The sequence below is a fragment of the Bufo bufo genome, chromosome 6, assembly GCF_905171765.1.
Source record: "Bufo bufo chromosome 6, aBufBuf1.1, whole genome shotgun sequence".
NCBI classification, from domain to species: Eukaryota; Metazoa; Chordata; class Amphibia; order Anura; family Bufonidae; genus Bufo; species Bufo bufo.
Window position 1 is genome coordinate 428,322,198 of NC_053394.1, and position 13,991 is coordinate 428,336,188.

The window sequence follows — 13,991 nt, forward strand, 5'->3', positions numbered from 1 at the left end:
TCTAGATATTGCGTAAGTGACCTAATTTCCACTTATTACGTAGCTGACGTTGCAAAGTCTCCTCTAAAACCTAAAAACATCATCCATAGATTTTTCGTTCCTGCCAATGCTTCACCTTCCACATTGAAGGTGAACGCCTTTATCTTTTTGTATTTATTATCAAGTGCTCCCAAATGTCCATCTCGGGGGAGCTCAGCTGTTAAGGGTGATATTAATGAAAGACTTGCAAGAATACAGCGGCTCACCCCCTCACCGTATGGATAAGGTGCTCACCCTCAGGTCCCACCCTCAGGACCTCAGAAAACAAGAGGAGGTGTAAGCAATATGAAGGGGCACACTCAGAGGAAACACAAGATAGTAACGAATAATGGACTTTATTAGTCTAAAACAAAAAATTATATAAAAACATACATTGTAGACACACATATACCCTATGCAAATGAGGTGAAACTACAATAGGGAGAATTCTTATGGGTGTATTGAAGTCCCAAAATTCTGTGTATACAAACGCGTGCCAGCAATTTCCTATAAATATACGTGGATACTGCTCGTATACCGAAACCACAGTGCACAATGTTTATGCTGCGCTGGATTCCGTAGCGCGTAAGAGACACAACTGGTACCAAGTGTCAGCTAAATCCAAAGTGTTCACTTCCACAGTGCAATTGATTATATATAACTTATGCTATGCTTCTAGATTCTGTAATGCTCGCAAACTAGTGCGGTCTTACCCCTCTTCACTGCTCTCCGCAGCGTTGTATCCAGGCGGCCGTGCACCTCACAGCGTGCTACGTGATGTGCTGGCCGTACGTGGTTGTACGGGGGACCAGAGTAGACGCTTTAATAACGTCACTGTTTGGCGACTGCTCTTCCAGCTTTTGGATTACTCTTCCAGCTTTTGGATTCAAGCTGATTTCTACTTTCTTTCTTATTTCTTTTGGTTCCAGGCTTCCTTTTTCTTTTTCCACGCTCACTCTGTATGCCAGACGCGTGTCAGGGTCTAACACCCTTCCTCAGTGGCCAACTGAGTGAGCGGATCCTCACTCCTTATAAATGGGATATCGTTACCCCACAATCGCACATTATTTTGTGCATGGATAATCTCTAGACTGGATTCAGTAGTCATACATGTATCTTATAGGATAAAACCATAGATAACCCCATACATTTGAAATACTCATGTTAAGAAACACTTAAAAAGTTATTGAAAATAGATATGAGAAGACTGCAAGGTCTAGCAATCGTTTTCAGAAAAAACGCATCAAAAACGCATAAGTGTGAATTAGGTTCATATATGCGTTTTTGCCTAAAAATGTCCAATTTGTCCTCAGAAGTAGATGCCTGCCTTCTGTTTGTATGTTGTTTCACTCAAAGGCTATATTTTTGTTTTTCAAAGCAGAGTGAAGTGTAATATAATGTTTCAAAGAAGAGGTGAAATGTAGTATTGCAGCCTAGGGGAGCTACCCCAAATCTACCCCCTTTCTAGTCATATCAGTGAGTGGTTTAACAACAGAGGAAAAATTCAAAATAAACTTCCTGTAATAATTGGCAAAACCCAGAAAACGCATCAGCTCCTTCTGATTCTCAGGAAGCCCCCACTCAAGCACAGCGTGGACCTTCTCGGGGTCCATGCGAAAACCAGAAGCGGAGAGAAGAAACCCCAGAAATTGAATTTCTGGAACCGCAAACACACATTTTTCCAGTTTAGCGTACAATTTATTCTCCCGCAGGATGAGCAAGACCTGACGTAAATGTTCCTTATGAGTTTTGAAATCAGGAGAAAAAATCAAAATGTCATCCAGATACACTAATACAAATTTCCCCATTAAATGATAAAAATGCTGTTCACAAAATGCTGAAAGACGGCTGGAGCATTCATCAAACCAAAAGGCATAACCAAATTCTCAAAATGGCCCTCAGGGGTATTGAAGGCAGTCTTCCATTCGTCTCCTTCTCTGACCCTGACCAGGTTGTATGCCCCTCTTAGATCCAATTTGGAAAAAACTTTAGCCCCCACAATCTGGTTAAACAGGTCCGGGATCAGAGGAAGCGGATAAGGGTCATGAATTGTGATACTGTTCAGCTCCCTGAAATCCAGACACGGTCTTAAAGAACCATCTTTTTTCTTAACAAAGAAAAAACCAGCGGCAACAGGTGACTTTGAGGGTCGTATGTGTCCCTTTCTCAGACTCTCAGAGATATAAGCACGCATAGCGACCCTTTCAGGTTGGGAGAGATTGTATAAACGAGATTTAGGCAGCTTGGCGCCTGGGGTGAGATTAATAGGGCAATCGTACTCCCTGTGAGGGGGCAATTCCTGAACACCACTCTCAGAAAACACATCCGAAAATTCAGAGAGAAAAGATGGTACAGTTATAGTAGAAACCTCTGAAACAGATGTCGTGAGGCAATTCTCTCTGCAAAAATCACTCCAACCATTTATTTGCCTCGCTTGCCAATCAATGGTGGGGTTATGTTTAGTGAGCCAGGGTAGCCCCAACACTAGAGGAGTAGGCAACCCGTTTAGGACGAAACATGACACATCCTCAACATGAGTATCACTCACAATCAAACGGATATTGTGAACTATGCCCTTTAACGATTTCTGAGAAAGTGGAACGGAATCAATAGCAAAAACAGGTATATCCTTTCCCAAAGTGCATACCTGGAAACCATGAGTTATAGCAAATTGATTATCAATAAGATTGACAGCTGCTCCACTATCTACAAAAAATATTCTTGCTCTCTAGCGCCACCCTGGCAGGTAGGACAAAACGGGAACTACAAGCAAACGGAAAACCTTCAATTTCCGCATCAACCCTGCCAATAGTAACAGATGGAACATTTTTAGAGGATTTTTTCCTTTTTGTTTCTTTATTACTCTCAAAAAACTGCCTGAATCTCCTAGAGGGACAAACATTTGCCAAATGATTTATACCTCTACAACAGAAACAAACCTTCCCATGAGAGCTGAATCCTCTATTGTCAGAGGCAAGCAAACCCAGCTGCATGGGCCCCTGCTCAGAAAGGATTGGGAGCGACTGAGACCCCTGTGCACTGAATGAGACCGCCGCACTGTCCTTGGACTGAGCATGACAGGAAGGAGTGATCTCTCCTCTCTCTCTAAGACGCCTGTCAATACGAACGGCCCGAGACATGGCAGAGTCCAAGGAGGTAGGTCTCTCATGAAAGGCAAATGCATCTTTCAATCCCTCTGAAAGACCATGGCAAAATTGACTTCGGAGTGCAGCATCATTCCAACCAGTATCAGCTGCCCATCTCCGAAATTCTGAACAGTATATCTCTGCGGACTGTTTACCCTGGCATAAAAGACGTAATCTAGACTCAGCCAGAGCAATACGATCCGGATCATCATATATCTGACCCAGGGCTAAAAAAAAAATCATCCACTGAACAGAGGGGCCGTGCCCCCACCGGCAGCTAAAAGGCCCAGGACTGAGCGTTATCCCTGAGCCGCGAGATGATGATCCCCACCCTCTGCTCCTCATCACCAGAGGAATGGGGAAGTAGGCGAAAATGGAGTTTGCAAGCCTCTCTAAAACTAACAAAATTCTCACTACCCCCGGAGAACGTATCCGGAGCGAGATCTTAGGCTCAGAACAAACTCCATGAACGCAAGCTGAACCGGTCACCTGAAACTGCGAAACAGTTTTACGGAGATCTGCTACCTCCAATGAAAGACCCTGCATGTGTTCAGTCAAAAGTGAAACCGGATCCATGCTTGAGACGGTTTTGGCGGTTTATAATGTCACGGAAGGTGTACAGCAAACTAAAAGACACAAAAGGAAGATCCGACTGACTGGATTCAAAACTAAGGAACAAAAGGGGAAGCCCTGCAACAGACCTGGCTCTCTCCCTGACTGCTCAGCCTATGCAAAATTCTCAATGGTAGAAGATCGCATATCCTCGTACCTCGACTGTATAACACCTGAACACCCTATAATAGTGAGGGGACACGACCACCGGCTCCCTACACTTGATACGGAGGGAGTCAGGGTCACCTGAGATCCAGCAAACAGAAAATACAAATGAATGAACAAAACTTATCTGTAGAAGACTCAATAGTAGCATCCAGCATGCTTACACTCCAGGAAGTTGTATAAACCGCAAAGTGATGCAGTATGGGAAGGGATTTAAAGGGATGCAATCAGTGCAACTACATGACAGCTGAGAGAGACTAACGAGATGAGAAAATGAAAGCAAAACAAAAGGAACCTCAAGGAGGAGGTTCTGAAGGACGTCTGTCAGAGCTTCTCAGATGTCTGGTGGTGACATCCACAGAGACAATCTTGACTATCTGCCATAGGGTGTGGTGGGGTTTTGTTGCCACTTCTTAAGAAAAAGGAAGGAACCCCACTAGGAAGAGGAGGTGAAGACAGAAAAGGCTCCACTGAAAGCCTTCTCTAGGGCTACAAGGAGGGGCAGAAGGAATGCTGTGTCTCCTGGCTCCAAGGCATAGGGTCAGACTCAGAAGTCACCTAGATGTTATCCTGCTGCAACTGAGAGGACAAGAGAATCTCATCTTTTCCCTCAAACATTCTGTGGTCTAATTTACACAGGCAAAGTATGGAACGAGTTGGAAGTCTGTTTTCTTGAAGTTAAAGACAGAAAAGCTCAATAGAATAAAAACACGTGAATTGTATGGAGATGCCCTGATTTCGAATTAGTGTTTCTTGTGTTTTCACTCAGAGATTTAAAAGGCTACCCTCTGGATTGTAAAATTTTAAGACATGTGTTCCACACTTGTATTGCAATATTTTACAAAACCAAAAAATACAAACTGTCTGAAGATGCCCTGACATGGATTTCAGTCTATTTCATATTTTCACTCAGAGATTTCAAACGCTACCCTCTGTATTGTAAGACACACGTTGCAAAAAAGAAAATGATTGTTAACATAGAAATGTTGGCCTGTTGAAAACTATGTACTCAGTATATGAACTCAATACTTGGTCAGGGCTCATTTTGCATGAATCACTGCATCAATGTGGCGTGGCATGGAGGCAATCAGCCTATGGCGCTGCTGAGGTGATATAGAAGTCTAGGTTGGTTTTATAGCGGCCTTCAGCTCGTTTGCATTCTTGGGTCAGGGTGTCTCTAGATTCTCTATGAGGTTTTGGTCACTTGAATTTGCTGGCCAATCAAGAACCAGTGATACTATCTTTATTAAACCAGGTTGGTACTTTTGGCAGTGTGGGCAGGTGCCAAGTCCTGCTGGAAAATAAAAGCAGGAAAATAAAAGCAAAGACAGTTGCGCTGACTTTGGACTTGATATAACATAGTGGACAAACACCAGCAGATGACATGGTTCCCCAAACCACCACTGACTGTGGAAACTTCACACTGGACCTCAAGCAACTTGGATTGTGTGCCTCTCCACTCTTCCTCCAGACTCTAGAACCTTGGTTTCCAAATGAAATGCAAAATACAAAATCCTCATTTGTAGTCCTATAGGCTATGAAAATAATGGAGGGTCTTAAGAATAAAGTATACCAGGAGAGACTTAAAGAACTTAAAGAGGACCTTTCACCGATTCTTACCCTATGAACTAACTATACAGACATGTGGAGCGGCACCCGGGGATCTCACTGTACTTACTATTATCCCTGGGCGCCGCTCCGTTCTCCTGCTATGCCCTCCGGTATCTCCGTTCCCTAAGTTATGGTAGGCGGAGTCTGCTCTAGCGCTGGCCAATCGCATTGCAGAGCTCACAGCTTGGGAGAAAATAACCTCCCAGGCTGTGAGCTCTGCGCTGCGATTGGCCAGCGCTAGAGCAGACTCCGCCTACCATAACTTAGGGACTGGAATCTCCGCCTACTATAACTTAGTGAGCGGAGATACCGGAGGGCATAACGGGAGAACGGAGCGGCGCCCAGGGATAATAGTAAGTGCAGTGAGATCCCCGGGTGCCGCTCCACATGTCTGTATAGTTAGTTCATAGGGTAAGAATCGGTGAAAGGTCCTCTTTAACCTGTATAGCCTTGAGGAAAGAAGGGAAAGTGGGGACATGATCGAAACCTTTAAATATGTTAAAGGTTTAAATAAGGCTCAGGAGGGAAATGTTAAAAATGCTAAACACAAGAACAAGGGGGCACAATCTGAAATTAGCTGGCGGTAAGATCAGGAGCAATGTCAGGAAATATTATTTTACTGAAAGAGTTGTTGAAGCTATCGCAAGATAAAAAAAAAAATAATATAAGGGCAGAATAGAAGGACTAGGTGGTCTTTTTCTGCCATCAATCTTCTATGTTTCTCTTGGTGTTAAGACACTTGTTGTACAGCTTTCAGCTTCTCCCCCCCCCCCCCCCAACTGTATTTCTGTTTTCTTGCAGGTAGTTGCTTTAGAAGTTCTGCAATAGCTGCAGCTGTGATATAAGAACGCAAATGCAGCTAGAAGGCATAGCCAGGCCCACCCACCCTCAGCTCCTCACTCCCTAGCTGAAAGCTTTCCCTTCCTTTCCCCTATTCTACACAATTCTTCTTCTTTCTAGCCTTTCCTTCACTGGATCTGACAGTAGAATAGAAGCTTGATTGTGACTGTATACTGTACCTAAGATTGTTTTCTGGAAGACACTGTAAGACCCATCCAGCATCATTAACTGCCCAACACAGAATGACATTCTAGTCTTTCTGCAAGGGCACCTACCTGCCTGCTACTACATTGATTGGCTTTACTTCCTCTTGCGAGCATCCGTCTTCTTCCTCCCTCATGCTTTTTATGCCAACATGCGCAATAAAATCCGTTACTGGATTTGTCTGAGCAAACCTGAAAAGCTTTGGGTTCATCTATTGGACGAAATTTTTGGTCACTTATTCTTACCTGTATGAGTTTAGCATCTTGTGTCTGTTGCAGTTCCAGTACTCCGGTGCCGGTGTCCTATGTATCTATTAGGCTAAATATGCCTTATTGGTTTTCTCATTCCTTGCCTGAGCAATAAGGTCTCTAAGCTTGGCAAGAACCTGCTAAGGTGTGCTGTTTTGTTGTCTGCCCATATACCGACCTCTGTCTATTTAATTTTTTAATATCTTACCACTTTTACTTAATTAAAGTATTTTTGAAAAAAAAATCATGTTTTTGTGTCGCCATTTTCTGAAAGCTATATATTTTTTTATCTAACTACCGATTGTCTGGTGTGGGGGCTCATTTTTTGCAGGAAGAGTTGACCTTTTTATTGATACCATTTTGGGATTCATGTGATTTTTTTAATCGCTCGATATTACACTTTTTGTGAAGCAAAGTAACCAAGAAATGCATGTTTTAGCACAGTTTTTATTTTATTTTTATTACAGCGATCAATTGATGGGGTAGATCATGTGATGTTTTTATAAGGCTGGCTGTTACGGACATGGTAATATCTAATATGTCTATTATTATTTTTTATTAAAAATGACTGGATGAGGCTAAAGAGGAACATTTCTTTTTACTGGAAACTTTTTTTTTTTTCAACTTCTGGGTGTATTATCCCTGTTTCAATACAGTACTATACATGCTGTATTGTACTGCATTGAAACTGTCAGTTGACCGTTGTCATCGCAGCACGGGGGGCCAATGGAGAGACACAGGGTGCCCCCTCCTTCTTTGAACCTCCTATATGCTGTTGGCAGAATTGACAGTGGTATATAAGGAGTTAATCCACTGGCATCTGCAATTTCAGTGATGCCAGCGGATACAGCAGTCACAGTCAGTCCCCTGCACTCATCAGGCACACACAGCTCCTCTGCCCGCCTGATCAGCATGACATACTATTATGTCAATTTGCAGGAAGTCACTTCCCGCTGTGACGTAATAGTATGTCAAATGTCAGGAAGGGGTTTATGTTTAAAGGGATTCTGTCACCAAGTTTTAGGTTATAGAGCTGCGGACATGCACGGTTAGATCGCTGCTAGCATGTCCGCAATATACCGGTTCTATAGGGCGGTGTGCTTTTATTTTCTTTAAAAAAGGATTTTAGAGATATGTAAATTAGTCTTGTAAGGTGACCAAGGGGCTGTACGAACCTTCTTGGAGCCCAGCCACGCCCGCCTGTGAAGGAGCCCAGCACCGCCTATGTCCTCCGAATCTCCTCCTTTCGTCACCGTTAGATAGCCGTAATCTCGCGTTGCGCGAGCTCGCGCATGCGCAGTGCCGGTATAGTGTTCCTTCCCTGTGCTGGCATCAGCCTCAGGGAAGGAACTGCGCATGCGCGAGCTCGCACATCGCGAGATTACGGCTATCTATCGATGACGAAAGGAGGAGATTCGGAGGACATAGGTGGTGCTGGGCTCCTTCACAGGCGGGCGTGACTGGGCACCAGGAAGGTTCGTACAGCCCCTTGGTCACCTTACAAGACTAATTTACATATCTCTAAAATCCTTTTTTAAAGAAAATAAAAGCACACAGCCCTATAGGACAGGTATATTGCGGACATGCTAGTGGCGATCTAGCCGTGCATGTCCGCAGCTCTATAACCTAAAACTTGGTGACAGAATCCCTTTAAGATGTAATTTGTGTTTAAATCATTTCTCACATTCTGGACACAAAAACATTTTTCTGTGCAATTACAGGCTGACTTTTGGTTAAAACACTTTCCACATACCGCACATCAGAATGGCTTCTCCTCTCACTGAGTTATTTGATGGTCAACAACAGTTGATCTTGAGTAAGGTGATCGCTACATGGTGACACTGGTAGGAGCAGGAGCAGAAACATAGCAGAGTAGCTTGATCCAAAAGAAATGAATTGGAACACAGAGTGAGCGGAGTGTTTGCTGCGACCCCAACACGCAAGTTGCAAAAAATGTAACACTCCAGAATTTTTTCCTTGTCAGGGTTGCAGCAAACATGCGACTAGTTCTGTGATCCCATTCATTTCTACTCTGTAATGCCCATGAGATCCTGGCCGCTACCAGTTTCACAGCGTAACCCTACCCTAATACATTTCTCACAATCTGGGAATGAAAATAGCTCCCCCCCATGTGAGTTCTCTCATGTCGAACAATCTGATTTCTGTTCGAAGGATTTCCCCCATTCTGAACATCAAAATTACTTCTCCCCTGTGTGAATTCTCTGATGTGTAGCAAGATTCGATTTATGGTTAAAACATTTTCCACATTCTGAACATGAATAGGGCTTCTCCCCTGTGTGAATTCTTTCATGTCTAATAAGTTGTGATTTATCCGCAAAACATTTAATACATTCTGAACAGGAAAATGGCTTCTCTCCTGTGTGAGTTCTCTCATGTCTAACAAGTTGTGCTTTAACTGTAAAACATTTCCCACACGCTGAACAGAAAAATGTATTCTCCCCTGTGTGACTTCTCTGATGTGTAACAAGATTTGATTTATGGTTAAAACGTTTCCCACATTCTGAGCAAGAAAATGGTTTCTCCCCTGTGTGAATTCTCTGATGTATAACAAGATCTGATTTATAGGTAAAACATTTTCCACATTCTGAGCATGGCAATGGCTTCTTCCCTGTGTGAATTCTCTCATGTTTAAAAAGAAGTGATTTCCGGTTAAAACATTTCCCACATTCTGAACAGGAAACTGGCTTCTCCCCTGGGTGAATTCTCTCATGTCTAACAAGTTGTACTTTAGTTGCAAAACATTTACCACACTCGGAACAGGAAAATAGATCTTCCCCTGTGTGAATTCTCTCATGTTTAAAAAGATCTGCTTTCAGAATAAAACATTTTTCACATTGTGAGCAGGAAAATGGCTTCTCCCCTGTGTGAATTCTCTCATGTATAACAAGACGTGATTTATGAGTAAAACGTCTTTCACATTCTGAACATGAATATGGCTTCTCCCCTGTGTGAATTTTCTCATGTGCAACCAGATTTGATTTATAGTTAAAACATTTTCCACATTCTGAACATGAAAATGGCTTCTCCCCTGTGTGAATTCTCTCATGTATAACAAGATGTGATTTACGGTCAAAACGTTTTCCACATTCTGAACATGAAAAAGGCTTCTCCTCTGTGTGAATTCTCTCATGTTTAACAGTCTGTGAGGAATCAGAAGAATTGACACAATCCAAAGGATCACATGATGGATCATGATGGATATCTGGGATAATTGCATGATCTTCATATGTATCTTGCTTGAAACCATAATCATCTGCTTTAAAATCTGAAGATAGGAGATGTTTCTCTGAGCTCCTGGTATAGTCTTCTGCCAAGAATAAAATATGTAATATGAAAAAGCATTTCACGCTACGGTGTGTTTTAAAACATACTTTATAACACGGTCAAACATCCGTTTATCCATATCTATGTATGTCAGTGTCACTCAGACATGATTCACTATTGCTGTCATTGCATTTAAAAGCTCAGAAGGGAGGGAGATAAGGAGCAAGAATTTGTAAAAAATTAACAAAGATACCATTTTGTCCTATAAAAATATCTGAGTCTTAGGAGACTAGAGGGTGTCATATACCAATTTTCAGGGCAATTGCAGCAACTTCGATTTGTGTAGAATCGGTTCAGACACAAATCTAACGTTTTCAAAATTTCGATTAATTGGACTTGCGCTCATCTCTAGTCATTTGTGATTGGCTGCAGCTGTTTAAAAAGGTCAGTGTCAAACATATTGTGCTATGCAGGAATCCACTAGCTCGCTGATAATTTTGTGAAACATGCTGGGTTAGCTGGCAATGTCTGTGTGGTTAATGGATTTTTAATAATGGTTGCATTAGAAAGACAACAGTTAGGGGAGAATTATTTTATGGACTACTGGATGGTACACTACAGGTGGCTAAAATAATTTCAAATCCCTGTTTGGGTGAGAAACCGAAGACATCACTGGGGTTAGAATTTACGTCCAGGATTTCAGGAATATTGTACGACAAATATTGGACTGCTGACCTATAAAACTGATCTGCTCATACAATAATTCTATGCACTGTCACGTCACACCATGACTATCCTCACTGATGTGCTCACTGAAGTGACAAGTAGCCAATTAAACAGCCGCCATAAGATATTTTGGGTCCCCATATAGTGAGATTGGTCAGAGCTCCCCGGACTAAGGTAGGGGATAGCATTGAAGCCTTTAGCAGGAGTGGGTGAGCAGAACGCACAGTAAGCTGTCACTGACCACTGGGGATGGTTTCCTGTGATTACTTCCTTACTCCAGGACATTGTGATATCTTTACTGACAGACAGGCAGCTGCTAATGATCAGTGGTGGTATTTCAACTTTTTACCCTACCCCGGTGTGTGCTCTAAGGGTCTTCCCAATTCCCCAAAATTCAGAAGTCTAAGTAAATCCTACTACTGAAAGAGGGTTCATAGACGTTAGAACCCTCTGACTCAATACTGGGGGACTCCATGTAGTGGTAATGCTTGTGTGCTAGTAAAGGGGGCCTATCAGAAAGAGGTTTCAACACCCCACCCCAAACTGCCACCAGGACCTTACATTGGAATGAGTTAATCAGTATCCAGTGAAGGAGCAGAATCTGTGAGTCATCCCTGCTTTATTTGGTGGTCACTACTCACCTGGATGGTTATCTGTAGGAATGTCCTCTCTGCTCTGCTTATCACCCCTCACATATGTCTCTTCAGCCTTAACATTCGTCATAAGCTGTGAAACAAATATTATGAAAGTCTTTAGATGGTTGAGAAGGTCATGCAGAATGATTTGGATGACCAGAGGATATCATTAATTATCTTGACAAACAATGATGAAATGGCAGCAGGGAGTTATCTGACCCAAATATCTGCAGGTCTCCTTCAATAACAGAATCCTGCCATCTCCACCTTGCTCATTATACAAGGTAAATCTATAAATTCTGGTGGATAAAACAATACTAAACACAAGATCTTCACAGCCTTTCTAAAGATCATAGCGGACATTTCATTGAGACCTTATCTCCATCTACCTGATCATCCTGGGGGACATTGTGATGATCTTCTGCACCATCCAGTGGAAGAAGAGGAACTGGGACATCTCTCCGGTGTTCTTTATCTCTTCCTTAACTGTAGGAAACACATCCAGTGACTGTATTTATTCCTTACATATAGATAATGAGAGGACGTGTGTATTTAGTCATGTCTATTACCTGGTGAAGTGAGGGGCGGTAATCCTCCATCATGACGTCCTTGTACAGATTATGTGTCCTTCTAAATACTCCCACTCCTCCATAGAGAAATAGACTGTGACATCCTGACACCTTATAGGAACCTGACAACACAATGGTACAGTCATCACCAAGATCCCATTCAAAGATTTCCGGTATAATGTCCCAGCATTCCCAGCAGTGTCACCTCTCCAGTCAGCAACTTAATCATCTTGTTGGTGAGTTCCAGGATCTTCTCTCTATTTGATTTCCTCATAATCAGGGGGTGAGGTGGAGGCCCCTGTGATTGGGCTCAGGGTTCTTCCCCATCCTTCAGACACTGGGTCTGACAGCTCTCACTAGATGTCTTCACTACTGTGTAGTCCTGGTTATGGAGAGACACAGTAATAAATATCACTCCATACCTCTCCAGAGTCCCCTCACCTCTCCAGTCATGTCCATCTGTTAGATAGATAAGATGATGTAATGTGACATCATCAGAATCTCTCACCTCTCCGTAAAGCCGGAAGAGGATCTCTAGGGTGAGATTTATTATACTCTCCGCCATCTTGTCCCTGTCCCTATCCATCCTTGATGGGTCAATCAGAAGTTACCTACTAAGCAGATCATGTATTGTTGGAACCTGAAGGGAAAGAAGATGAGACGATTCCAAATCCTATAAAAATCCCATGGAAAATGCAATTACTGGAGATAATAAAAAGAGACATCGGAGGAGATAAAGTGTAGATGTTGAATATCTTGTCAAGACAGTTTCCACCAAGTTGACGGCCTGCGGTGGTGATGCAGTATAAAGTTGTCATCTCCTTCATAAATCTAGAGCTCAGTCTACAATAGGCTAATCAAATATACAGTTGTGTTCAAAATAATAGCAGTGTGTTTAAAAAAGTGAATAAAGCTCAAAATCCTTCTAATAGCTTTTATTTCCATACACACAAATGCATTGGGAACACTACACATTCTATTCCAAATCAAAACATGAAGAAAAATATATCAAATTTGTGTTGTTCCTCTAAAAAAAATTGAAGAAAAGTGAATATTAGGACTGTTCCAAAAATAGCAGTGTTTGTATTCTTCTTTACAAACTCAAACATTCACTATATAAACTGAAAAAATGTTTGAAGATTTTGCTTTCCTTTAATCACGTCTCTAATATTTAGTTGTTTAACCGCTGTTTCTGAGAACTGCTGGACATCTGTGTTGCTCGGAGTCACCACCTTCTGGCCCCTGTGAACAGTATTCCCAGCCAGGATGATTGGACTACATTCCATAGTTCTTCTCTATTTCTTGGTTTTTGCCTTCAGAAACTGCATTTACGATGTCACCCCACAAGTTTTCTATTGTATAAAGATACGGGGATTGGGCTGGCCGCTCTATAACGTCACTCTTGTTGGTCTGGAACCAAGATGTTGTACGTTTACTGGTGTGTTTGGGGTCGTTGTCTTGTTGGAACACCATTTCAAGGGCATTTCCCTCTTCGGCATAAGGCAGCATGACCTCTTCAAGTATTCTGATGTATTCAAACTGATCCCATGATCCCTGGTATGTGATAAATAGGCCCAACACGTTAGTATGAGAACATCCCCATATCATGATGTTTGCACCACCATGCTTCACTGCCTTCACAGTGTACTGTGGCTTGAATTCAGTGTTTTGGGGGTCGTCTGAGAATCTGTCTTCGGCCCACTAGACCCCAAAAAGAACAATCTTACTTTCACTAGTCCACAAAATGTCTCTTTAGGCCAGTTAATGTGCTCTTTGGGAAAATGCAACCTCTTCAGCACAGTGGGACTTTGTGGGGGCTTCTTTGTAGATAGCTGATTGTTGGCTGAGTCCTTGCCATTTTGGCTATTCTTCTATCCATTCGAATGGTAGTTTTTCGCTTTCTTCCATGTCTTTTAGGTTTGGTTGCCATAT

At 42.4% G+C, this 13,991-nt stretch overlaps 1 protein-coding gene across 1 annotated transcript in view; it reads right to left on the minus strand.

The window, feature by feature from the left end:
• LOC121005812 (gastrula zinc finger protein XlCGF7.1-like) overlaps window positions 1-12,092 on the minus strand; it is a 66,368-nt gene extending 54,276 nt beyond the window's left edge. Inside the window, exons 1-3 of the mRNA XM_040438574.1 lie at window positions 12,060-12,092; window positions 11,497-11,581; window positions 9,531-10,172 (exon numbers count right to left, since the gene is read on the minus strand). Coding sequence (XP_040294508.1) covers window positions 9,531-10,172; window positions 11,497-11,581; window positions 12,060-12,092 — 760 coding nt within the window. The remainder of the gene's footprint in view (window positions 1-9,530; window positions 10,173-11,496; window positions 11,582-12,059) is intronic.
• Window positions 12,093-13,991: the final 1,899 nt, after the last annotated feature.